The 27,454-nt window shown below is 36.2% G+C and overlaps 1 protein-coding gene across 4 annotated transcripts in view; it reads right to left on the bottom strand.

Annotated features, from left to right (window-relative positions):
* The window catches only part of KCNH7 (potassium voltage-gated channel subfamily H member 7), a 531,702-nt gene that overhangs the window by 5,344 nt on the left and 498,904 nt on the right, over positions 1–27,454 (bottom strand). For 3 of the 4 annotated variants that reach the window (XM_027559164.1, XM_027559183.1, XM_027559193.1), the window contains 5 exons: positions 26,546–26,798; positions 23,441–23,646; positions 21,576–21,672; positions 12,280–12,543; positions 6,226–6,394 (listed from right to left, as the gene is read on the bottom strand). In XM_027559164.1, the coding sequence (XP_027414965.1) occupies positions 6,226–6,394; positions 12,280–12,543; positions 21,576–21,672; positions 23,441–23,646; positions 26,546–26,798 (989 nt within the window). The remainder of the gene's footprint in view (positions 1–6,225; positions 6,395–12,279; positions 12,544–21,575; positions 21,673–23,440; positions 23,647–26,545; positions 26,799–27,454) is intronic. The other variant, XM_027559174.1, reaches the window with a different exon arrangement.

Here is a 27,454-nt window from a genome sequence, read left to right as displayed (position 1 = left end):
AAGGAAGACTCATTATTTTATTAAGCATCAATACTTTCTTTCATGCTTCAAAGTACGGCACAAATTTTATCTGCACACCCAAATCTTACCTTATTCAGAATTAATTTCTCTCTCCTCTGAATCCCCAGAGAGAATTCCATATTCATTGTAAATATTTCTGTATGAATTTATCCTATCAGGAACAGCATTTAACATTTAGGGAGTAGCTTACCCATTACATGTAGAAGGATTTGGGGGTGGACAGTGGAATAATAAAAACTTCATCAACAAATGAAATTCAAGACCCAACAGAGAGTCACACATTATGATAATGATTTTGATTCCTTACAAAACCTTTGTCAAACAGCAATCATCTTCAAGAAACAGAATCTCTATATCACAGATTCTGTCTGAGAAGGGAAAACCGATTGGAAGTGTGTCTTCAGTAAGAGCAGAATGCGGCCCGTTAGCGGGACTCCTGACCAGAAGACCATCACATGCAGGTGGGGCAGCTGTTGCAGGGTGAGAACGAGACTGTCTGTGCCAACATGACTTAGCTGAGACTGTAGACCACCTTTATCAACATGACTTAGTTGCTTGTTTCAGGAAAACTTTGCCTGAGAAAAATAAGTCTAAGGGAATAAATAACTTTACTCCCTCAGGAAAATTCTACAGATTAACTCACTGGAGACAGCAAACTGATCTTGAGAGCAAATAACTTGCTTAATCAAATTTTATTTATCGATACTTGCTGTAAGATCCTCACGTCACTGTGTCCATCAATCCTGGACTATCATCTTATGAATTTAGCCCAAATCCCTCAGTTTTTCAACCTGAAAGGCCCAAACTCCAAAGTCATATAAATACTCCACTTTTTACTTTCCTTTCTGAGATAATACTTAAGACTCTTTCTAGGTCAAGGTCTTCCTGCAGTGATTATGAATACTTGGTTTAGTTGTATTAACGATAGTCTGATATTTTGCAATGGATTGAATGTTTATGTTGAAATGCTAATGGCGAAATCCTAACCACAATGTGATGGTAGTAAGAGGTATGGCCTTTGGGATGTAATTAAGTCATAAAGGTAGATCCTTCATGAATGGTATTAGTGCCTCATAAGCCAGAGCCCCAAAGAGCTCCCTTCCTCCTATCATGTGAGGACATAGTGAGAAGACAGCCATCTATGAACCAGGAAACGGGTTCTCATTAGATACAGAATCTCCCAGAACTTCCATCTTGGACTCGTCAGTCTCCAGAACTGAGAAATATCTGTGTTTATAAACTACCCAGTCTATTGTATTTTTGTTACAGCAGCCCCCAAAGACTAAAACATTCAAGAAGAAGAATTTTAGTAAAGAATTTCTCTATTATGCATAGGTTGTATTTTCATGTTTATGATTAGGATCTATCAGTTTAACTGGAATGGACTCTTCTGATGACACTAAATAATCTATTCTACTCTGGAAGAATTAGAGAGAATTTTGAAAAATTCTAGCTTGGTCTTTAAAACAGAAAAACTCAATTTTATAACTTTTTCTTTTGCCAGTGAAGGGTAGCAGCAGATGCCACCCCAAAATAAGCCACTTTGGCATATTGATTCTTTTGAGCTGTAGGCACTTGGAGAGCAGCAAGTGCGGGGAGAGGCTTTCTCTGAACTTTTCTTATCTGCCTAAAGGCAGATATTCCAGAATGAACTCAATTGTCATAAATCCCTTCCCTGGGAGTTTCAACAACCAGGGAAGATTGAACTTTGTTACAGAAGAGGCATCACACCAAGACAAACTTTGTCACAAACTATCATACCTCCCACCTATTCTTTCAAGGGATCATTCATCTATCTTAAACATCATTTACTCTTCTCTAAGGGACCTACATCCTCTAGCCCCTTTCCCTATAAAGATGGTATTTAATCCTGAATTCTAAGGCACCTCAGGGAGTAACTCATTTTCCTCTGAGGATCTCCCATGTGTACATGAGGTATACATGTTAATGCATTTATGTTCTTTTTTTTTTTTCTTGTTAATCTTTTATTATAGGGGGTCTCAGCCAGAAACTCAAATAGGTAGGGGGACATTTATTTTTCTTCCTCTACATCAGCATAGCTAAACAGCTGTGTAAAATGAATGTTTTCATTCACATCTTATCAAAGGCTCACAGTGTACCAGGAACAGTGTTCTGCAAGGGATGGAGTCAGCACTGAAACTTTTATATCCTCTTGGGCTTCCCTATACAAAGTGTGGTCAGATTTGGGAGCTTGTTAGAATGTGGATTCTAGACCTAGACTTAGAATCTACATTTTAACAAGATCCCCAGGTGATTCGAAAGCACATTAAAGTTTGAGAAGCATGGCTTTGGGATCAAGCGTTAGTGATTTTCCCTAAATATGTATATCCGTAGGCATAATATATAAGTATGTAAGAACATTTCTTATGTAAACCTTTAACCCCATATAGAGTTTAATTGGCCATTAAAGCAAAAAGCAGCAACAGCCAGGATGACTCAAGATAGACTATTTATATTTGTTTTTATTGCACTGTGTACTTAATATGTGTATTTGGATGAAATAAATGGGGTAGAAATTTACTGTTCTACTACATTTGAATAGAATGCTGAAGCTAAACAGAGTAGATCCAACTTAAAAAAGTATACCAGGATTCTCATCCTGCAAAGCTGAAGTTTAAATCGAGCTGCCTTCTTCAAACTTTTGCCTTCTACCATGGAGGAAACAGGTTCTTGGAGATATCTGTGCAGTAAAAATGTAATATATTGGATTTTAAATCCAAAGGTTGAATCAGACAATAAAATGTTTCTGAGAGCTAGCTAGAATTTAGTACAAGAAAGTAGATATGTTCAAAAACATACAGGTGCTGCTGCTGCTGCTGCTAAGTCGCTTCAGTCGTGTCCAAGTCTGTGCGACCCCATAGACGGCAGCCCACCAGGCTCCACCGCCTCTAGGATTCTCCAGGCAAGAACACTGGAGTGGGTTGCCATTTCCCTCTCCAATGCATGAAAGGGAAAAAATAAAGTGAAGTCGCTCAGTCGTGTCTGACTCCTAGCGACCCCATGGACTGCAGCCCACCAGGCTCCTCCGTCCATGGGATTTTCCAGGCAAGAGTACTGGAGTGGGGTGCCATCACCTTCTCCGATACAGGTGCTAGGACATGTCAAAAAGATTCAGTTGCAGTTTGGCTGTGAAAAAAAGTATTGTATAAAAGTAATTTTAAAACTAACATAATAAAATAATAACAGCTATTAGTATTAACAGTGTGTTGGTTGTTCAGTCATGCCTGACTTTTTGAGACCCTGTGGACTGCAGCACACCAGGCTCCTTTGTCCATGGGATTTTCCAGGCAAGGATACTGGAATGGTTTGCCATTTTCTTCTCCAGGGGATCTTCCTGACCCAGGGATTGAACCTGGGTCTTGCGGCAGTTCTTAACCAACTGAAATACCAGGGAAGCCCATTAGTATTAGTATTAGTATTAGTATTAATAGTAATACTATTAATGGTGGTTGCAAACCAAATGGGAACTAGGTGTACATGCCCTTAAAATTTATACTGTAGTTCCAGGACACATTAAAGGCAAGTTTTTTCAGTGATCTTTGATTTACACCAGCAGCAATGATTGGCACCCATGACAAGGCAACAAGGGAAAATTAAAATCTCAGATTTCACCTTCAATAAAGATCCAAATTAGGTAACATAGAAATATATGAAGAGTAGAAGAATATACTCAAACAAGTATCAATAATAGAAATGAAGTTAAGTTCATTGTTAATTATGTTTGGCCTCTTTCTGTTTTGTAGCATATATACTCTCCACATGTATTACATTAGTCTTCACAATAATATTGCAGGTCAGAAGAGGTTGAAAAAGGAAACTGTGGCTGGAGAAATTTAAATGACTTGACCTAGTAATCCTGTTAGTAGTTAAAGTAAGAGAGCTATAACTTTAGGCTGAACAATTGTTAAGTGCTGTGCAAGTACTGTGCTGAAGAAATCACTGTCCCTGTCGTTCACCCATTCATTCAGTCATTTTTTTTCATTTACTCCAGGAATTGAATGCATACTGCATGGTGGCGCAGTGGTAAAGAATCTGCCCACAATGCAGAAGCAGAAGATGAAAGAGACGTGGGTTCTATCTCTGGGTTGGGAAGATCCCTTGAAATAGAAAATGGCAATCAGCTCCAGTATTCTTGCCTGGAAAATTCCATGGAAAGAGGAGCCTGGTGGGCTACAGTCCATAGGGTTTCAAAGAGCTGGACATGACTGAGCCACTGAGCCACATACACACACACACACACCCCCACCCAAACACACAAAGAAATATGCAGGAATAGAGGATGGTCAAGTTCAGAAATCACACTTTCATCTATCAGTTCTGTGTGTACAGTATGTATTTTGATATATACTATGGCTAAAAGATCAATGTAGCTTGGTATAAATAGAAGAGAGAGATAGGAAATGTAGTAATTAACTAAATATGCTTCTCTGAGCAATAATAAGTATGATCATGTCAAGTTCTTATACCTTAAATAGGAATTACTGAATCTAAGTAAGTGATCATCTGTTTTAATTTTCTCATATATGTTTCAGTTTTACAAGACTGATATTTGACACTTTAGAATGGGATATAGATCTCAGTTTTTTAACTTTTAAAGTTTGGTTAAATTGCAGGAAAAAATACAAAAAATATCATTAGTTCATGCAGTATTGTCATACTTTTCTTTGAAATTAAGGCATACAAGTTTATTTAAATTTACAAATTAGTTGGTTTTCTAATTCCTTTTGTCTATTTTAATTGCTAATTCATCTTTCATGGTAATGGTAATGTATATTTGTGTAGACACACATTTTTATGTTTACTGTATTATTTGACACTGCTCAATTCTGGCATAAAGATTTAAAAAAAAACAATAAAACAACAAGCAACATCAACAAAACACATGAAAAAGTAAGCATAGTAGCTAGTTCATGTGTATAAGCAAAACACACAGAATGTGGTAAGTATAGATAATGAGTAAGCAAGTAGTTTGTTAGACATGGGCAGACTTCATAAGATGCATTAAATACAAACAGCATGCTAGTAACCTGCAAAACGTCCCAAAGATAGAATAGAAATATGATGTAACAAACCAGAGTGTGGCTTATACTGTGGCCAAGTGTACTTGACCTTACATCTCAGTGATGGAGTAAGTGTGTGTCATTGCTGTTGGGCAGTTTTTAATCTGTGGACCTTTTTTGTGGAAATCTCGATTCTCATCCTCAGAACCACACCATCAGCAGGGAAGGCTGATGAGAGATATATATATATATATAAATGTCATGTAAATCAGGATTCAGGTTGTGCGATTCTTTTACCAGGATTGTACGTATTGGAAATGTGTTAATTACCCCATCTGGCTCTCCTCATCACTCACTGCGTGTTTTAAGTTGATTTAGTAAATCCTGTGATTTGAGCATCTTAATCCATGCAGTTTTTCGTGTGTGACTATTGGAATACCTTGCCCAGTGGTGTCCTAGAAAATACCTTGAATCAAGGTCACTTTCCACATGTAACACAACTAAGACAGTATCATGCATCTATTTTTCTTAAATATGATTGATCAGTTTAATTTTAAGGAACTCATGTAGATTTGGGTTAAGGGGTTCTCTCCTTTCTAAAACCAAAATTTATTCCTTATCTTAAAAGGTCACAGATCAAAGATGGAGAGAAAATGGAGAGGATCTGGACTTCAACTCAATCACATTTTGACAAGTTGGCTGAAAAAATAAATGTTTAAATGATTTTGTCAATATTAAAACAAATGCCATAACACATAACTAAGTTACCAGGAACCACCACAAAGTATAAAAGGAGGATTGAAAGAAGAAGGGTGTTATTATTATTAGTATCATTAAACTAAATAATTCATATTTAGTTTAATTCAAACTAAATATGAATTATTTGAGGGGATTAAAAAAAGGAAGTTTCTTAAGCAAGCAATGCTGATGAGATACTGATTTTATGACAAGTAAAGAAAAAAATAGGATTCATGCTGCCAAAAGTGTGAAGTGTTCTAAATAAATGCTCCTTGCAAGACATTAATAATTCTGTCAACTTCTAGTCTTATTTTAAATGAGAAAGTGTATAAGGAAAGTGTATATGAGATCTATGGCAGGATGAATTTGCTATTTACAAACTGTAAAGCCAGACCCCACTAAGGGCTTGGATTATGTTATTCCTTTGCCTGGCGATTGCTTATACCTGTTAAGCTGTTCCTGAAGCAAATCTAATCTTTGCTCCACTTCTCCATAGGTGAGGTCGCTTTCGGTTTCAGAGACTCCCCAGGCAGCTCGCTGAAGTGCTGAGGGACTAGACTCATCAGCCTGAGTTCCAGCATTTTCTCTTTCCCAGCTTCTTGTGTCAGTGATATCTGTGAGAAACAGCAAGATGGATGTCAGCTTCTTTGGGTGCCCATTTATAGCTACAGAGACATCCACAATACAAGCAGGAAGGGACCTTGAAATTTAACTGGAAGACAGAACCACAGTGGCTCAGGGACCCGTCGAGCAACTACAACCAATAGGTAGCTGACTCCCATCCACCCTGATCCTGACTGCCGCCTCCCCCACCTATTTCCACACAGCTGGTTATGAGTCTTCAGTACAATTTCCCCTTCTATTTTGTGCTAAGGGGAAACATGGATGGCCAACCCTAAACTCTAGTAAGAGAACAGACTTTGAGCTTTTACATTTGGGGAGAAACAGCACCATATGTATGTACTGGTTCACCTCAGATTGAAGATTTTAGGGCTCTTTCCCACAGAATAATTTGAATAATTAATGATTCAGAGTGGGTTCGAGAAGAGAGAGCCATGGGGAAGTGATGATCTTCAGGATTCCCTTAGACCAACTAAACTCAAAGTAGACCCAAAGAACAATGAGCCATTAAAGATGGGAAGAGGCCTAAAGTCTCTTTGTCCTAATGTCCCGTGACATTCTTTCATGTTTTTATGTTTTCCTGTAGCTCCTTCTGTACTGTCCTTTAATTTATGCACATTAAATTTCAATATTTTCCCTTGGGGCTCTTTTATTTAAAATATTTTTATGTTACTATACTTTAAAACATATCACTTATCTGTTCAAGCCCACTTTTCAGATGGTCTGCATGTCTGTTATGTGCCAGACACTTTGCTAATTGTAGAGGAGTTAGAGATGAAGAAGACATAGGCCCTGCCCTTGAGGAATTCAGTCTAAAAAGGTTTTAATCATTTTTCTTACAGAGGTTCATTTTCTGAACCTCATTTAATTTACTGTTTCTCTAACAATCTGTATTTGCAAGTTGTCAATATCTGAGGGCAAATATAATATCTTATTTTCCCTCTCATTTCTGTAATATACTTTTGATGACTTTTACTATGCTTTCTTACCCTCTGCATTTCATGTATCTAAGAAGTGCTTAAAACAATTGAAAGTTTGGGAAATAAAACCCATGAAAAAATACTAGTTGGGGCTTCCCTGGTGGCTCAGCGGGTAAAAAATACACATGCAGTGCAGGAGACACATGAGAAGCTGATCCGATCTCTGGGTCAGGAAGAGCATTAGGAGAAGGAAATGGCAACCCACTCCAGTATTCTTGCCTAGAAAATCTCATGGACAGAGGAGGCTGGAAGCCTACAGTCCATAGGGTCTCAAAGAGTTGGACATGACTGAGCACATGGCACACCAATCCAGTACTGGTGGAGTTGGGAGTTTATTTCAGAGAGAAAGAAGGAGTATGTTTTCCTCACTCAGAGGACTGGTAGAAAAAAAGACTGACTTCATTTTCACATGGAAATAGACTTAAATAACAAAAAGTGATTTTGCTTTGATAGAATGACTTTTGTTTTTTCTTTTGGACAAGTATTTATGATTAAACACTGACAAAAGTTATGTAAAGTTATGGAATTTATATCTTTGGCTATTTTAAAAATTGGATAGAAAGTAACCCATTTAGGGAGAATTAACTATGATTCTAGAAACAAGGAACAGGATTTGTAGGGTTTCTTGAAATCCCTTCCTTTCCTACAGTTTCTTCAGAAGTACCCCCTATCCACAGGTAGCAGACACAATTTCTGTACCTTTTCTTCATGGTTTTTCTATCACTATACTTTTATCTTTGAATGCATAGAAATCTCTAATGAGGTGCCAACAATTTCTGCTTCACTTGGGTGAAGCTCTAACAAAGGGATTAGCACACCCAAAGATGGTAATAGGAAAATATAAGGTCAGGGTTCCGTATACTATTGAAATGGTTAACAGACCTCAGAGGAAATTAAAGCCTTCTTTATTCTATGGAAGGGGCTTCCTTAGTAGCTCAGTTGGTAAAGAATCTGCCTGCAATGCAGGAGACCTGGGCTTGATCCCTGGGTCAGGAAGATCCCCTGGAGGAGGAAATGGCAACCCACTCCATGACTCTTGCCTGGAGAATTCCATGGAAAGAGGAGCCTGGTGGGCTACAGTCCATGGGATCCCAGAGTCGGATACAACTGCTGTTTTGTTTTCTAAAGTGACAATATGTAATTTCCTATGAAACTGAACATCAAAAATGTTATGGCTGAACTTGTAAGTAATACTTCAGCGATTTTCACTGAAAAGTATGATTTCTTATTCACACACATGTGACTTTAAAATGCAAAACAATAATATAATGTTTTAGTATACTAGGTTTTCACTTTTGGAGAAATAATGCCAAACAAATAGAACACTCATATAAATGGCTGGATGATGCCAATGTTTCCCCCTGTCTAGCCTTTTGCTAGACAATAAAACAAAAACAATAAAACTGACAGGATGGAAAGTTACATATTATACTCAGAAGTTTTGTGCTGAGAAAGCTTACAGTATTTCCACTTATGCCTAATAGCTCTCTCATTCTCAAATCATATATAAGATATTGATTTTTAAATAACAGTGGTGAATTATGTGCAATAAATTATATAAGATTTTATTTTTTCTTCAGTGCTCAAGAAAAAAACTGATAATCTCTTAGCAAAAAAGAATACTCGTAAACTATTGGGTAAAGTCTTCCTTGATTATAATTTACTCTTTTATTAAAATCTGGATATGTGTGATTAGCTTGTTTTAACAGCAATATGGGAAAAAAAAAAGAGTGCAAAGGGGAGATCCTGCTTAGTGGTCTTAATCAAAATGAACATCCTTTTAGATACTTTCTAAATATAGCTCAGAAAGAATCTGCACTCGGTTGCCTTGGAAAATGTTGCTATAGTTGCAAGACACATTTCTGGAAATGGATGAACAGAAAGTAAACTTTCATTTGGTTCTGGGTACACAATTTTCCTAGAGTCAACTTTTGACCTCAATCTAAGCAGGATCAGAGTGCATTTAGTTTGATTTTTCTCTTTTCGGTTCTGTCCAAAGGTGCTTCTCTGTTGGATTCAGCATTACAAATGCTAGAAATGTAAGTGGCATTTCCTATTGACGATAAAACTAAAGTCTCTGGGGGTTTAGTAGTTTGAATCACAACAGTTACAGTTACACCCTACACATTATTCAAATTCTTGAAAATCACACAGTATTTCACCTTAAAAAATTATTAGGGAAAGAAATTTGCATTGAATCAAGTTTTAGAATTCTCCACTGATTAGTTATGTTAATTATCTAGGTTAACCATGTGTCACACTGATTGACTCTGCTGCTGCTGCTGCTGCTGCTGCGTCGCTTCAGTCCTGTCCGACTCTGTGTGACCCCATAGACGGCAGCCCGCTAGGCTCCCTGTCCCTGGATTCTCCAGGCAAGAACACTGGAGTGGGTTGCCATTTCCTTCTCCAATGCATGAAAGTGGAAAGTGAAAAGTGAAAGCGAAGTTGCTCAGTCGTGTCCGACTCTTTGTGACCCCATGGACTGCAGCCTACCAGACTCCTCCACCCATGGGATTCTCCAGGCAAGAGTACTGGAGTGGGGTGCCATTGCCTTCTCCGGATTGACTCTATGCAGCATCAATTATGCCTATTCAATTGACATGAATATTTAACTATGAGTTTTAAAGGCAGCTGTTTGTTTGAACAGAGATGTCACTATACATTTTTGAAAATTAAAATTTGTAGATGTTAACTTAGATTTTATAGAATACTATCTTTTATTGTGCATGTAAAATAGCTAATTAAAAATAATTGGAAGAAGTGGCAAGGAAAAACATAAGATGAAGGGCATGAGAATTCATTGTCAGTGAGCGTCATCATCAAGTTGAATAAAATCCCCCAAATATATCTTTAATAACTTGTCACTTGAGAGTTTAAAACTCAAGAGGAAAACAACAAGAAATATTTTGAAAAAAATCAGGCCCACTCAGTTATACTCTTTTGAAGACAGTAGGATGGTTCAGCAAGTTCTTCAGAACTCCTGACTTCCATGATGCAACCTTTTATTATTTTTAGCACTTCCCAGAATCCGTTTTCATAAATAACTAAAATGGGACATTTAGTAATCACATCTAATATTCCATTCTTCCATTGTGATAAATGAGGTACTATTTTCATTCACTTCATCAAGATTTTAGATTGTCCAGAGAACATTTGCATATATTCTGAGCTTACTTCAACTTGGGGTCATGGCAAAAGCTGATTTGGTAAAATAGGGAAAGTAACTCTGGACAAATGTAAAACCTAAACATCCTAGGTTCAATAAAGCTTTTGTTATCAGACACAGTCACTTTGAAAAATGGTGACAATGATAAGTAATATTTACTTACCCTGTACCATAATTTTGTATCCTGCCAGTTCAAGAACACCCTATTTTGCCCTCATTTTTGTTATAGTTTCTTTTTTGTTGTTGTTATACTCTCTTCATCTCTACGTTTTTATCTGTCTAGGAATATATTCAAAGATTAAAGTGTTAGAAAGTAAAAACTGTGAGAAAATACTAAACAGAGTTGGGGATTTTATTTCAGGGGAAGGAATGGTGCTAAAACTGAAACTCCAGTACTTTGGCCACCTCACGCGAAGAGTTGACTCATTGGAAAAGACTCTGATGCTGGGAGGGATTGGGGGCAGGAGGAGAAGGGGACGACAGAGGATGAGATGGCTGGATGGCATCACTGACTCGATGGACGTGAGTCTGAGTGAACTCCGGGAATTGGTGATGAACAGGGAGGCCTGGCGTGCTGCGATTCATGGGGTCACAAAGAGTCAGACACGACTGGACTGAACTGAACTGAACTGAATTTATGCGATTATCTTGTTTGATAATGACAACAGACTAGTTGGTTAGAACATATTATTCCTATTTTGAAGGTGTTCAAACTGAGTCTTAGTAGGGCCTGTCAAGACATGTAGAGAGCATATCACAGACTTGGACCTGGAACCCAGGCAGTCTGCCCATGCCTGTTCTTACATATTCTTAGTGAGATAATAAGATCTGTAGATCTAGATCCTGTTATGCTTAGCTAATTGTTCTTTCATGTAGTAGTCCTCAAGTTTTCCTGAGTTTTCCATCCTTTAGCATCAAATCTGGATATATTTATTAAATGCAGTTACACAGTTCATGCATATTGTCTAAAACATAGCCCATATATTTGGGTATCCCTAATAAACAAATGTGTTCCAATGAGTTGAATCAAAAGCATATTTTATTTAGGGTCATTTATCCCCATTTTCTCATAATTCACAGTAAACTGAAGTTCTTTTTTAGTATTTATTGTATTTTGATTGAATTGGCCTTTCATGCTATAAAAACAGGTTTGGGGGTGGGAATGGATACAGAAGGCTTCCCCAGTGGCTCAGATGGTAAAGAATCTGCCTACAATGCAGGAGACCCAGGTTCAATCTCTGGGTCAGGAAGATACCTTGGAGAAGGGAATGGCCACCCACTCCAGTATTCTTGCCTGGAGAATTCCATGGACAGGGGAACCTGACAGGCTACAATCCACAGGGTCACAGAGTTGGACATGACTGGGCGACTAACGCTTTCATTTTCATGGACACAGAAGATACATATAAGAATCAATGGGTTAGAATTCTTCAAATACTCATTGGTCCCTCTCCCATGGAATCACTACAAAAGACATTCCTAGAATGTTCTATGTGGCACTGTGTTAGGCCTGACTGACCACACAGAACCTATTATGCTATAATTGGGAATAATGACCACTATCCCAGAATCTTGCAGACACTTTGTAGATGATCTAAGATTTGATCTTTGCAAATACATCATGAAATTGCAGATTCGACTAACATGTGGAATGGCTTTTCATTTGTACAAAGTCAGCATTTTGTGATTAGCACTGACATAAGACAAACTGATTCCTGAGAAACTTGGTTACCTTTGCAAGAGTGACTTCTTTTTTCTATGTGAATTCTTCCTGAGGTGGGCACTGTTTCTTCAAGATCAAGTCCAGTTGCTTTCCCTATTCCTGGAGGAGAATCAGCAAGTCCTGAGAAGAGAGGCTTTTGTTCATCATCAATGGAGGAGATGAAAGATGAAGATCTGCTTTTTTTCTCTTCAAAGTGCTTTTTGGAACTCTGGTAGTGTCTTATTGTATCTACAGAGTCTTCAGGGTCATTTGTAGTGCTTCCTTTGCCAAAATCTATCAAAGAAAAGTTATTTTATAGAAGATAATCAAATATGAGACTCTACGCATTCTACAATAACTACATAAACTAGCTTTTTCATAGTGTGTTTTTGAATAACTTTAACATAGAATTTTTTTTAATTTCCAGAAATGTTGTTCTTTATTTTTTTATCCTACTGAAAATGTAGCTATTTAAGAAGATTTTTTAAATCTTAACTCACAGGACATTAATGTCATGAAATACATTATTCATTTCAAAATAAAAGAATACCTGTGCAGTAATCACATTTATATCTCATAAAAAAAACTATAGGGTAATTTAAACCTTATTTATATACACTCAACAGTCATTTGTATTCTTAAAATCTGGTGTACTATCTCTTAAGGAAATGAAACAGTGAAGAAAAACGTGTCCCAATTCTAAAATATCACCACTCTGCAGCTTATTGCTCGTTTATTTTAACCTTCATGCCCTCTCATGTGGTGGTCATCTACTCATTGTGAAGGTCAAATCCAGAAGCCCTCTATGGTAAAGGCTGGCAGGCTGACTTTCAGCCTTAGTTCAATCCGTATAATGGCCTTGACATACCATACGGTTTGGTTGTGCAGCATATTGCAAATAATATAAAACTAGAGTCAGACACGACTGAGCGACTTCACTCATTAATTAAGGTAGGTTTACCTAATTACATTAAAGCCAGTAGTGCACATTGGCTGTTTTATACTAAAATGTCAGGATAATTTCAGCCCTGAGCATTGTGTTAGAACATATTTCAGCAGGAAAAACTCTAAGACAAATCTCGGAACTTGTTTCCATTAGTGTCCTGGGGAGACAGTATAATTCTCCATCTGGTTACCACTAATAACTAACCAACATACTCCAGAAGGTATATCATTTTCTAGAGAAATGTTTAAGACAGTGTCTCCATCTACTCTCTGCCTGATTATACTTACTTTGTTATTTATAGAAGGCCAAATGAAATGATTTAAGGCCACTCCAGAGAAACTTCCAACTGTTTTTTAAAATTCCCATATGGCACAAAATTAAACAGAGATCTTTTTCTTTTCTTTTTAAAAAATCATAATTTAAAACTTGAGAAGCCAGAAAGCAGCCCAAGGTACAAATGGATAAAGTGCAAAAACCAGCTTCATGTGACATGGTTATTAAGGAGGTAGTTGTTTACATCCTGCCAATTAAAGTTAAATGTGATGAAAGCAGATTGCTTAATTTATTTTCTTTAAGATTTCTCACTTGCACAGTGATTTCATCATTACTGAGAAGACTACAGACTTTTCTAGTCTCAAGCTCTGTAGACATCTTGATAACTCAGTGTCCCTTATATTTGTCTTCGGTGCTCAACCACTAATCTAGCTGGTTGTAAATTCATCTTCTTACACAAGCCGTCTATCTCCAGGGTCACTGACACAGCCCTCCTTCATTCTTGTCATCTCCTCCTGTTTTCTTTGATTTTAACTTCTTCCCACCTGAAAATGTGATCATTTCTCCCACTTTATGAACATACCATTTCATTCTTCAAAACACAATAGTTTCCAACTTTATGCAAGTAAATGTTAAAAATAGAAAATGCTTCATTTCTCTAAATTATCCTCATACCTGCTTAGTGGATTGGGTCAATTTGTTGCTTCTAAGTAACTTTTGTGCAGTTTGGGCACCAGGAGGATTGAATCAGCAAAGGCTTCTCATTTTCCCTGAAATGCTCTTCTTTTAAACACTTTCATGGAATCTTTTCCAGCAGAATCAAATGCAAACTAAATTACCATTTAATTCATAATTCTAATCTAAGTAAGGATAATAGCATTACAAGGTGGACACTTGTAATGAATGCACATCACAAGTTATTAAATCACATGGTTTTTTCAGCTTGGGCAGTCTTAGGAGTCCTCTGTTGATTTGTAAATACTCATACATAGTAAAATGTTCTGTCCCGCCTACCACATGGGCCTTGGTCTTAGTTTACTAACTTATGGCTTGATTTTGGATGTTTAGGTAAAAATTCATCAGTTAACATATACTGCTGATTTCAACTTGGGATGTGTTTACAATGTGGTGAATGGGGAATTATTATTTAATTCTCGTGAAATGGAGCAAATTGTTCTATATACATGATATCTAAATCCTTTACCAAAAATCTCCAGTGAAAGCAGGATCATGAAATAAGAAGAAAAAGTTTTATATTCTTGATTTTTTTCAATTTTATTCCCCTATATACTTAGGGGAAATTACTCCATATTTATTTCTGTGTTCTTTGTGACTGAATGATTAGCCAGATGCTTTTTGGAACTCAGGCCACATGAACAATTTCTCTGACACAGACCAACTGCAACAACATTTTTCTATTCCATGCTAGATAAAACAAAGCTTCAAATTTGATCATTTAAAATGACAGCTGAAATGACAATCTATTTGTGGATTAACAATGGAAACCGCTCAGTCTTAGGCTGGAGGTTGGTTAATGGAATACATGAAACTGGACTGAAATGCGTTATAATTAGCCTCCAGTTACCTCTAGATTTTTATGGCATATTCCATTTCTGCCTTTTTCTAGTTAAACTGGCTTTTTTTTTTTTTTTGGCATGGGGGCAGGGCACTCCTGGTAGCATGTGGGAATCTCAGTTCCCCCAACTAGGGATATGCCCTCCAGCAGTGGAAGCATGGCGTGTTAACCACTGGATATCCAGAGAAGTCCCTAAACTGCATTACTTAATAGACATTAAATAGCATTAGATGCTATTTTTTCTTAATATTATTCTTAGTGCTATTTTATTATTATTATTTCTTAAAGTTGCTTTCTTGAATGCTATGTAGAAATAGTATTCTGAATAGCAATCAGAAGTTTTTTTACATTTTCCCCTTTGCTAGAAATGAGATTGTATAATCATTCCTGTTCCAATCATTGTACAAAGGAAAAAGCTGGCCTGTATAATTAAGCTTGGAATTTTTCTGACTTAGATGACTGAAAACTCTAAAAAAAATCCAAAAAAACCTTGTTTCTGTATGTTGACAGTCTATCTCCCCCCCTCCCCTCTTTCTCACAGGATACAATTCTAAAATATTTATGAATTGTCTTGTGGGTGTCTCTCTAAGTCTGGATGGGTTGAAGAGCATAGAGTGAATGTCTTGATGGAGAGGTTGACCCATCCATCATAAGAATGATTATAGAAAATTTTACATTTCAAACAATCTGGGAACAAATGTCTGTGTTCTCTCCATTATTTATGGAGTTTTTCTCTCAACCTATTTATCATTTTTATTTGTCAGACCTAACAGCTGGGCCCAAGTTTAGGTAAAAGAGAGGCATTTAATGTGCTCTCTCATCATTTAAGATTTCCCACTGGTAACAATTTTGAGATAAGTTGAGCATTTTCCAGTCAAGTGCATTAAGAATTTTATTGCATTGGAACACTGGAATCTAAAATAAATGTCTTCATTTGATTTCAAGTACTTTAGTTCCTCTCTAGCATCAAAGAAAGTTGAAAACAAATTAGCATCACTTTTCTACATAAATACAGATAAAAATCTATTTTAAAAATATAAATAAAGATATATTTATATATTACTGAAATGGATAACAAAAACTAATCATTCTTTATTATTGAAGAAGATGTTCCTAAGAGGTGCCAGATTATAACAGCAATATTGTTAAAGGATTAACTTCATAAAATTAGAATTTGACCCATTCCTATTTTGTAAAAATAAGTTTAACAATGTATATATTTATTCTTAACTTCAATAACTTTCATAGAAGTTATTTTGGAGAAACACTTGCTAGACTTTACTGAGTTTTGTATGACAATGTGAAATCACAAAACAAATATTAGAAAAAGATAATGTTTATTGCTGTTCTTTGAAACATATGTATATGAGTTAAATACCTCTTTCCATTCTTATTTTCTGGAACATTAGATTTTTTTCAGTTGAATATATATAGAATTTAATAAAAAACACATGAGTGGGAAAGTAATAAAATTGCTCTTAGAATATATGTATCTCTTAAAATGGGTTCTTTTTTAATGATGTGTGACAACCATCTAAATTTAATGCAAAGAGGATGTTGAACATTTAACACAGTCCAATTTTCTTTTTGGGGGGTGGGCTATTAATTGATGCTCTCATTGAATTAGTGTCTCTCAAAGGGTAACTGATTCCTTAAATTAGTGTTTAATAGCTACTTTGATATTGCATTTTCTGTTCATAGAAAAAGCTAAGCAGAATATTCCAAATATGCAGTCACAAAAGAGCTATCAGTAAAAATATATATATGTTTGTATGTATGTATCTCATGGGCCATTATACATGCTATTGTTGTAAAACTTATGAGTATTATAAAATATACACAATATAACATTTTATTTTATTATTATTTTTTTGCCACACCATGCGGCAACATAAAATTCCTGAAAATTTCACAACATAAAATTTTAAAGGAAATATTCTCATATTCAATAGACTATATTGGCACACTCTGAAGTAAGTACAATTCAACTCTGAAGAGTACTTGCACTATTTTCAACATGTTCTAAATGGTTATAGCTCATTTATTTCTGTTCTGTCCAACTATCTTTTCAATGCTTGTGATCACTAAGGAAGTCATTGAAGATACACTTTTATTCTTCACAGTCTGTAACAGTAACATTCTGCTTTCATCTCAGAAACTGTAACACCTCCCCCTACAATAACGACAGTCAAGTTGGGAAGGTCCTGGGTACCTCTATGTCAGAACTTTACGAAGGAAAGAGAATTTCTTGAAAATATCCTCAAAAACAAAAACAAAAACAAAGTGTCTTCAAATTTGGACTTGAACTGGCAATTCTTTCTATTCAAGAACAGAGTTTATTTCCTCAGAAATGCACAGCCTATGAGGACAAACCACTTTCACCCACAAATGTATTTTAGGAGAGAAGAGGTCCAATATGTTAAGCTTCTATTTAGTTCAAATCAACCTTCAAAGTTTCTATATACATCTTTTCATTTTTAATATTTCTTTTTGAATGTAAACTCCTTAGCACCACATGGTAGACACGGTGGGAGGGAGGTATAAGTGGGAACTGAAACCTGAAGAGTCCCAGTGTTTTTTTGGGTAGGTTGTGAGCAGTAACTGTAAGATTCAATGTGTCTGTCACCAATGGGCAACCACCTGTTCTTCCCTCTGTTCTTGATGCCTCTGCTGATTAATGCATAGTCATCAGCACTCTTGGATATATCCCCTCAAGGTATGGTTTCAATTGAGCAGTAAACTAACTCTAAAGTAATCAGTACATTTCATGGGTAGCTTTTAATTTATGTAACCTTCATATCATTTGGGATCAATTATCTTCTGAATGTTCATTATTCTTTATATTTGCTTATATGCATTTTTCCCTCTCCCAGATATTGATTCTATATCAAGAAGTACAGAATGGATGGCCCCTTTAGATCTTTAGATTGGGGTGATTGGGACTAAATTGGTTTCAGCAAATTTTAAACTTCCCTATAGCACCATGAAGTCCTGAAGACTAGAATAGGCTCTCAGGCTCTGGATGGTGGTTGGGTCACTAAGTCCTGTATGACTCTTGCTACCCCGTGTACTGCAAGGCTACCCCATGTAGCCTGCAAGGCTCCTCTGTTCATCGGATTTTCCAGGCAAGAATACTGGAGTGGGTTGCCATTTCCTTCTCCAGGCGATCTTCCTGACCCAGGAATTGAACCTGGGTCTTCTGCATTGCAGGCAGATTCTTTACTAACTGAGCTGCAGTTTAGACTGGACTTAATTGTTTTTTTATATTGACTTACTGTTATACCAGTAAACTTCAAAAAGTTATAGGCAGGCAAATGCCTTATCATCAACATTTTATATAAAACGGGTCTTAGAGACTAAGCCTGAGATTAAAGGAAAAGTCTTCAGAATCAATAGAAATGTCTAGTAGCATTAGCACAATATAAATTGTGACATGCTTTTAGGGCCTTATCTGGAGATAAAAATGTTAGATTATTTAGCTTGAGAATGAGGAAACTAAACAAGATTGAAAGGAGATTTAATAAATCTTCAACAGTATGGGTGACATTATTATATAGACAGTATTGTTAAGCAGTATTTTATTTTTAGTGAGATCAAAACATGAGATTAACTTCAGGATAAGGGATTTAGGTTAAGTCGATAGAACAGCTTGGCTGTTGTGGTTCTGGTTTTAGAAAAAGTCACCAGGAGAATAATTAAGGACATTGCAGAAATAAATTATCACCTAGCTGTGAGTGGTTTATTGTTCTGCAATCAGCCAGAAGATTCAACAATTAGCCCAATTCAACAGATATTTATTCACCATGCTTTGCTAAAGGAGTCTACTATTTGATAGAGAAAAAAAAAAAACACAAATATACCAATAACCACTGCACAGGGCATATTGTAAAAATAAAGATCTTCCTTGAGTTACTATGGGGTTACAGTACAATAAACCCACTGTAAATTGAAAATCATAAGTTGAAAATACATTTAATCTACTGAACACGATAGCTTAGCCTAATCTAAACATGCTCAGAACATTTACATTATGCTATGTTGGGCAAACTCATTTAACAAAAGCCTATTCTACAATAAATTGTTGAGTATCTCATGTAATTTATTGAATACTGCATTGAAAGTAAAAAACAAATGGTTGTAAGTATATGGGCTGTTTCCCTTGTGATCACGTGGCTGACTGAGAGCTGCCACTGTCCAGCATCACAAGAAATTACATTATGGGATATCACTAGCTGGGAAAGATCAAAATTCAAAATTTGAAATATAGTTTCTACTAAATGTGTATTGTTTTGCACTACTGTAAAGTCACAGAATCACAAGTTAAACCATCATAAGTCAAGAACCATCTGTATAACAAGATAACAAGAGGAAAGTGTCTTAGGAATTCATAAAAAAAGAAAACCTGTTATTTTTGAGAAAATCAAGAAAGAGTTCATGTTGATTATTACTGAAGTTTAACCTTGAAAAAAAGTAATTTAATTGATTAAAAAGTGGTGTGGTATAGTTTTGCTTGTATGTGTGCACATATGTGTGTTTGAGGACAGGGAGGCAAATTCTGACTAAGGAAAGGATATAATCAAAAACACAAAAGTGATGTACATGGAAGAAAGGGCAGCTGAGTTCACTTGGAATATAGAGCAAGTTAAAGCTGAGAGATGAGCTCCCCTTGGGAGAGAATTCAGAGGAAAGAGGACAAAGAAAAGAACTTTGATTAAAAAGGCAAAATGAGGAAAAGAATCACATGGAAGATGCTGAAATGCTAGTTCATGAATTCATTCATTCTTTCAACAAATATTTGTTGAACACCTGCTGAGGCAAGCACTGAAGCTTTAGGTGACCAAATATTTCCCATCATGTTTATGCTCTACAGGCAGACATCACTGATTAAATAATGATGCAAATAATATGGAAGTGCAACTGGAATAAATGTTGCAAAAGAGAGGAGTTGGTAAAGGAAGGATGGTATGAGATAAGACTCAAAAGGTTGGCATAGACTCACCCTATGAAGAATTTAGGGAATGGGAAGTCCTTAGAGGACTTTAAATATATAGCTGGCATAAAACAAACTGGATTTAGAAAAAGGAATTACCAGTGGTCCAGTGTGAACAATAGATGAAACAGGGGCAAGTTGGCAAGGTGAGTTGAAATATGTTTCACTGACCCAGAGTTGTGGTTATGAAGATGGAGAAGAGTGAACCAAAAAAAGACCTGGTCTGAAGAGTAAATGGCTGTGTTGGAGGTACTAATAACAAGACTTGTTGCCAAGGCTGATGGAGAGGTTGAGAGAAAATTGGTTCCTAGAGAGAATATCCAGTCTGTGCAATGTGTTGAATGGTGGTGCCATTTAGAGACATAGCAACTGATGGAGAGAGAGGTTTCCAGGGAAACTAATGATTTCAATTTAAGAAGTACTGAGTTTGAGTTGCTGTTGCAATTTCATATAGATGGTTTAATAGGCATTTGGATATAGGAGGCTGAAGTTCAGATGTCCTGGTATGTGCATGCTAAGTTGCTTCAGTTGTGTCTGACTCTATGTAACCCTATGTACTGCAGCCTGCCAGGCTCCTCTGTCCATTGGATTCTCCAGACAAGAATACTGGAATGGGTTGTCATGTCCTCTTCCAGGGCATCTTCCCAACCCATGGATTGAATACTTATCTTTTACGTCTGCCTGCATTGGCAGGTGGATTCTTTACCACTAGTACCATCAGGGGAGTCCCTAGATATTCTGGTATTGAGATGTAAATATGTACTTCTCCAGAGCGTCTGTGGTAGCTCAGACAGTAAAGAATCTGCCTGCAATGCAGGAGACCCGGGTTTGATCCCTGGGTCAGGAAGATCCCCTGAAGAAGGGAATAGCTTCCCACTCCAGTATTCTTGTCTGAAGAATCCCATGGACAGAGGAGCCTTGTGGGTTACAGTTCATGAAGTCACAAAGAGTCACACATAACTGAATGACCTAACACTTTTGCACTTTCACTTTCATGCACATCTCCTACGTGAAAATAGGATAGGGCTTCCTAGGTGGCACTATTGGTAAAGAACCTGCCTGCCAATGCAGGAGACAATGCAGGAGACGCAGGTTCGATCCCTGGGTTGGGAAGGAGGAGGGTTCGATCCCTGGAGGAGGGCATGGCAGTCCATTCCAGTATTTTTGTCTGGAGAATCCCATGGACAGAGCAACCTACAGTCCATAGGATCGCAAAGAGGTAGACACAACTGGATCGACCTAGCACACACATGCATGCAAAAAATATAATTAAACTATGGGTATAAACGAAATTACTTAGGGGAAGAGTATGATATAGAATAAGAAGAGAAGAAAAGGGCCTAGGATCGGGTCTTGAGAAACACTGTTGAGAGTTATCAATCAGAAACCACATCATTAACTACTGAAAAAAGCAAAGGATTTGCCTTCTTAAAATCTGAATTAATTAATTACCCTTGACATAAGAAGTACAATGAGCATTTAAATAAGCAGGACTAATATTCACATGCTCCATATTTGAACTTTAGAAAAGAATGAATTACCTTTGTCTTCTTCACTATCAAATGACAATCTCCTTCGCAGTTTACAGTGGTCTGCTTCAGAATCATTCACGGACTGTGATCGTAGTAAGAGATCAGCCTTTGTTAATGGAACGTGAAGATAAAGTGGAAGATTATTCAGTTTGAACACAGTGTATCATCAGTAAACTCTACTATTTCATATCATTTCAACCACTAAGACTTAATTAATAGATTGCAGGCAAATAACTACAACAATTTGCTTAATGATTTTCTCTAAATTATAAAATAGACAGAATAATTCTAGTAGTTTAACCAGGGAAATCATAGTTGTAGAAGTTATTTATCAGAAATGTTTCGGGATGATGTCAATACTTACAGACAACATATATTCCTTCCTGTGTAATATATTTTATGTAACTTGGAAAAGTTAAAATAAAAATAGCAATAATTTTAAAAATTGAAAAATCTGTATCATTGCAGAAAAAAATGTGTAGACTAATTATAATTAGCTATGATGTTTAAATTACATGGTAAAGATTACAAGGTTAAATTTCATAATAAATACAAGGTCGAATTCAATAAACACTATGCTCTGAACCCTGTTTTGTTCCCCATTCTTCCTTCCTCTCTTGTAAACAAAACTGGAGGTTTCCAAATAAATAAAACAAATGGAAACTTCTGTTTTGTTTATTTGGTTGCTGCCTAAAATTTTTACAAAGAAGTTATCTGAGGTAGATGCTTGTTTTTTGAAGCAAAATAAAAATGAGGTCAGTGATATTAAACTGCAACTTGATAAAATTCTGAATTAAAATCATTATAAAAAGCATACGCTCTTGGTAACTTGAACCTCTTACCACCTGATTTTTCAACTTTCAGCATTTTGTAAAGTAATTTTCTGAGCTGGTGCTTCGGGTTATCAAATAGTACTCTGGTGACCTTAAATTCTTTAAGTCTCTTCTCTCACAGAATCCTGGGAATGACTATAACTCCAGGGAAAATGAAATCTACCGTGTTTTACCTATTGACTTGAGAATCTTACTTTCCAGAGACTTTATTAGTTAACATTAAAATACACTTGCAAGTGTCAAAACATTTGGTTTCTGGCAAAAAATGTATTTAGAGTTGGAGTTAGGATTATGAATTTGGTGGGGAGGGGGAAGAGATAGAGAATAACCTAGTAATAAATTGTGGGCTGCAACATAAAATCTATTCTTAGAATACTCATGGGTGATAAGGACACACTTTCCTGGTGGAGGAGGGTGAGTGAGGGCCTTAGAGGCTAAGCCCTGGAAATTGATCCTATGTTAAATCACTTGTAACATTATTTAAGATACTATTTCTACTAGAGTATATGTTATTCATTCTGCATCAATAATTTTGACTTAGGTATAGGCCTGATTAATTTATACTTCTACAATTTAGAAATTGTGTTAAATATGTATCTAAACTTTAAGAATTTAACTTCTTCATGATTATTGAAAAGATACTGCTAACCAATATACAGTGTAAATAGTATCTGAGAGAATATTTTAACCTCTGTATAAGATAAACTCTTTTTAGGTGATTTTCAATAGCCTAGAATCACCCATTTATAACAAATAACTGTCACATTAAATATAAAAAAAAGGTATTATAGATCAAGCATAACTCCTAAAAGTTCCTAAAAGGTCAAATTGAACTACTAAAGTTATTCAACATACTTGAGGGCAATTAGACCTAATTCCTTCTTTATAATTGAGAAATTCTAATATTAAGTTGGCTTTTCCTTTCAAATATTCACAATTGTTTAACTGTTTACACTATTTCACTTGATCTTTCAGAGGTCCTTGGGCAATCAAAGGATAAAATAAAACGTCAGAGTCCAAAAATGAGCAGGTAACATATACCTTCGCACTCTCGTGCCTCAGGTTGAAAGTCAACTCTAGATTTGTAAGAAAGTGATCGGAAAACTCAGGATACATGTCCAAAACCTCTAGCAAATCTTCTCTCTGAATCTTATGCAAGTCACAGTATGTGAGTGCTCTTACATCTGCGTTAGACTTTCCAGGTTTGGCATAAAGGTGGACCATTTCTCCAAATATATCATTTTTTCCTAAAAGATCAAAAAGGAGAAAAGAAAAAAAAAAAAAAGAAATGAAAGAAATCTGAACTTAACGTTTTACTTCTAAAATTTGAAGGGGACCACTGACCTATCCCTGAACCAAACATTTCACATGTGAGACCTGACGGCCAACAGACACTTGGGCAGCACAACCCTAGAGCCACGTACTGACTGCCCCAGTCGTATTTGTTTGCTGACCAGAATTTCACCTTTTAGAGCCCTGGTCCTGGTATAATCCCCATTATTTCCTAGTTTTGATTCTTTGGCTAAGCATCTGGAATGCAGCAAACATGGCTTTGGTCTGCTATGTTTTTGGCAAGTCTAGTGTGGTCTAATTCTGCCCCAAAGTTTCTATCTCAGAATGGTCTCAGGAGGTGATGCCAAGCATGGGTTTATGGTAGATCTTTTTTAACCTAGAGGACTAGGGGTACAATTTGAATATACCCGGTTTCCTTTGGTAACTACTTTTGGAACTCCCCTTAATAATACATCTAGTTATATTTTCTCAACAAATACAGTCATGTTTTTAAACTGTATGGCCTTTATTCCAAAGGTGTGTCCTTCCTGCTTTTTTGCCAAGCCTGGGGTTATTTCAGTGTCTGGTTTCTGATGGGCCTTTCCCATCCCCTCTGCCTAGCCACATGTCACTTCTTTCCTAGGTCTCCTTCAACTATGAGGATGATAATGACAGTAACAACAAATGCTTATTGAAGACTAAGTAGGTGTCAGGCTCTGCATCAAATGCTTAGGCGCATTATCTCACTTGATCCCCAAAATAACCTAATGAAAAAATTACTAATTATTATCCAAATGTTATGAAAATGAAAGAGGATTAAAGAGTGTAAACGGATTAAGTCAAGGTCACCTTCTTAGTTGGGTGAAATAAAGGTAGAGAGAGAGCAGCCATAACTACATCCCATTAATTCTGACTCCAGTTAAAATCTTTGCACACTTGATATATCTCATCTCTTCCCATTATTTTCCCTGAATGTCACGGCCACTTAGATCTTTCTTCAGAAAGCCAAGATACTTAAAAATTGTACTTTTGAAATACATGTGCATTAACTACTGATGGAGTATTGATTATGTAACTTTTAAAGGTAGTAGATGGCACTGTAAAATGTACCTTCTTACATATATACATATATCCTAAAGCTACTTTTCAGATTTAGAAAAATCTTAGAGGATCTGTTACTTATCTTTTTGGTAAACAAGTTCATATATACCCAACTATGGAAACTACCAAAGACTTTTAAACAAAAAAATTCAAGGTAAAAGAAAAACTCTGTGATGTTCTTATTTTAAACATGAATGTAATGGGGAGAAATCAGATGCCATATCTTTATAAGAAAAATTGATGTTGGAGAGAATATTTTAACTTTCATTTAAATAAATACTTAGCTTTTAAAAAAATTGAATGAGGAATCATAATTTCTGAGATTTTTAAGTGAAGATTTACATGGAAATGGAGACAGGAAAGGAGAATCTCTTGAAATTCTTTATAGTTTTGATATGTTAGTACAGATATTATCAGAGAAAAGCTCTGAACTAAATTCAGCATGAGCTTTGTATTTGTATTTTACATGATTGTAAGTGAGCAAAGAGTAAGCCAGTCACCATGTACAGCTTAACTACATTCTAAAATTACTATTTTATAAAGCAAGACAGCTTGTTACCTTCCTGTAGAAGTTAAGGCTGGCTGATTTGAAGATCAGGAATGCAGTGATGCATGCTTCTTCCCTGGCAACAGACTAGAACTGTCAAGGCCAAATCAAGTGAAAATCTCACTTTACTCTGTAGCTGCTAAGTGATTTAAAATATATTTTTATTCTTGGTCTGCTTATTGGATTATAAACCAAATTGTACCTCTGTTCAAGTTTGAAAAAATGTTTTTAAAATTTCTCATCATAGTATAATTATCAAGATATATAAATCTCTCAAACATCTTCATTCATGTATTGGGTCTGTGTTATGCCCACTGGTTCTATACAATAGTGAAGAAAACAGCCCATATCCTCATCCTTTGGATGTTAATATCAAGAGTCAAGTAAAAGGAAATCATTGAATTATGTACTTTTTATTTAAATAGAACCAGATTTAATCCATGGGGGAAAAATGAGTGCACATGTTCCCAAACATTGGGAGTGGGTGCTCCCAGGGAGACAGAGCCTTAAACTTACTGGCTAAAGGATAGGTGAGAACAAAAACTGATCTCATTTCTCTCTGCTCCCTCATGCTTGCCCATTGTTCTAATATTCCAAAGAAATCCTACCAGTTCACACTGGCTAAATTTATTTTTGAAGAGGCAGATTGGAGAGATGGACTGTCTTTTGCACCCAAACCAGTTTAACTTATGAATTTTTATCTCCTCAACACCTTGATCCCTGTGTGTTGTTTATAGCGCTATATTACTGATAACCTAGGTAGGGACTCATATAATTCTGTCTGATGGGACACAGTAGTAAAGTGTACAGCAAATAGATGGATTCATCAACATACAAATCCAGTTCATGACAGGCATTGGCACATGCTAGCAAGTATGCTTACTACATATACATCTTATTTAAAGGTGATAAGGACTCAGCATGAATCCACGATCCTGTAACATGAAAAGGAAAATGCCATTTTCATATATTTGGCCTCAAAGGCTTAAGTGGCTGCCAAGAATGGAAGCATTTACACACCAGAGAACAAGTGAGAGAGTCAAGAAAATGTATTTTCTGCAAGGTTAATTTGATTTGAATTGAATTTTAAGTAAAGCTTTAAAATTATTCATCAATCTTAAATAGTACTCATAAATAAATGGAAAGTCCTGTTTTCTGTCATTTTAAACCATGCACGACACTGGCTAAAAGCTGAATTTGTGACTATCCAGTTTTAAAACACTTACCCAGAATAGCTACCACAATGTCATCTTTGAGGATTTCAATGGAGCCTCTGGATAAGAAATAAAGCGCAGTGAGGACATCCCCACAGTGAACCAGGGTGTCTCCTGGAGGTGCATGGGTGGTCTTGAACTTCATTGCCAAAGCTCTAAGGCAACCTTTACTTGCCCCCCGAAAGGCTTTGCAGTTTTGCAGCAAAGTCTGGTTGAGATGTAGACAAATGTCAGCTTGTAAACATTCTGGGAAACCCTTTAGGACCTGAAGAAAAAAAGAGAAAGAGTTTCATACTACCAGCACACAGAGGATCTCCACCTGAAATAAAGTACACTTCTTGTTCACAGCACTTCAGGTGTAGTAATTGTCACACAGGAGTTCTTACAATGCTTCTACTTCACCTAACTTGATGCATATTTGGTTTGCTAAACATGTCAGAATTTGAACTCAAATACGTGTTCTCTGAATTAACTGCAGGCATACAGACTCAACACAAATGCTGTCTCATTAAAATACCATGCCTACAACATTCCACGCTGCTTCTCATTGCCTGCATTATGTTATGTAGCACCATACTGTGCACAGAGATAATGCAATGTGACAATTAATAGGACATAATTAATGAAAGGTGGTACAACTAGAAAGACAATCTTCTGAAGGAATCTCAAGTCAATTTGGACTGCTATCTCTGGTATACATCTCAGTTATAATTAATATAAATAATGATACTGAAATAGCCATGGTATTTGTAAATGTCATATACCAGAGAGGGCTCTTAGCTAACAATACTTTGAGTATTTACATTTCATAAGCACATTATTTTACACTAAATATTTTGATAAGTACTGAAAATAGAGAAAGGAAAGAAGAACAGCAGAAGTACTTTAAAAGTGTAGTTCAGTTTTCAGAAATGGAAATTG

The sequence above is a fragment of the Bos indicus x Bos taurus genome, chromosome 2 (genome assembly GCF_003369695.1).
Source record: "Bos indicus x Bos taurus breed Angus x Brahman F1 hybrid chromosome 2, Bos_hybrid_MaternalHap_v2.0, whole genome shotgun sequence".
NCBI classification, from domain to species: domain Eukaryota; kingdom Metazoa; phylum Chordata; class Mammalia; order Artiodactyla; family Bovidae; genus Bos; species Bos indicus x Bos taurus.
Note: the sequence above shows the minus strand (reverse complement) of the source record. Positions and strands in the feature narration are given on the sequence as shown.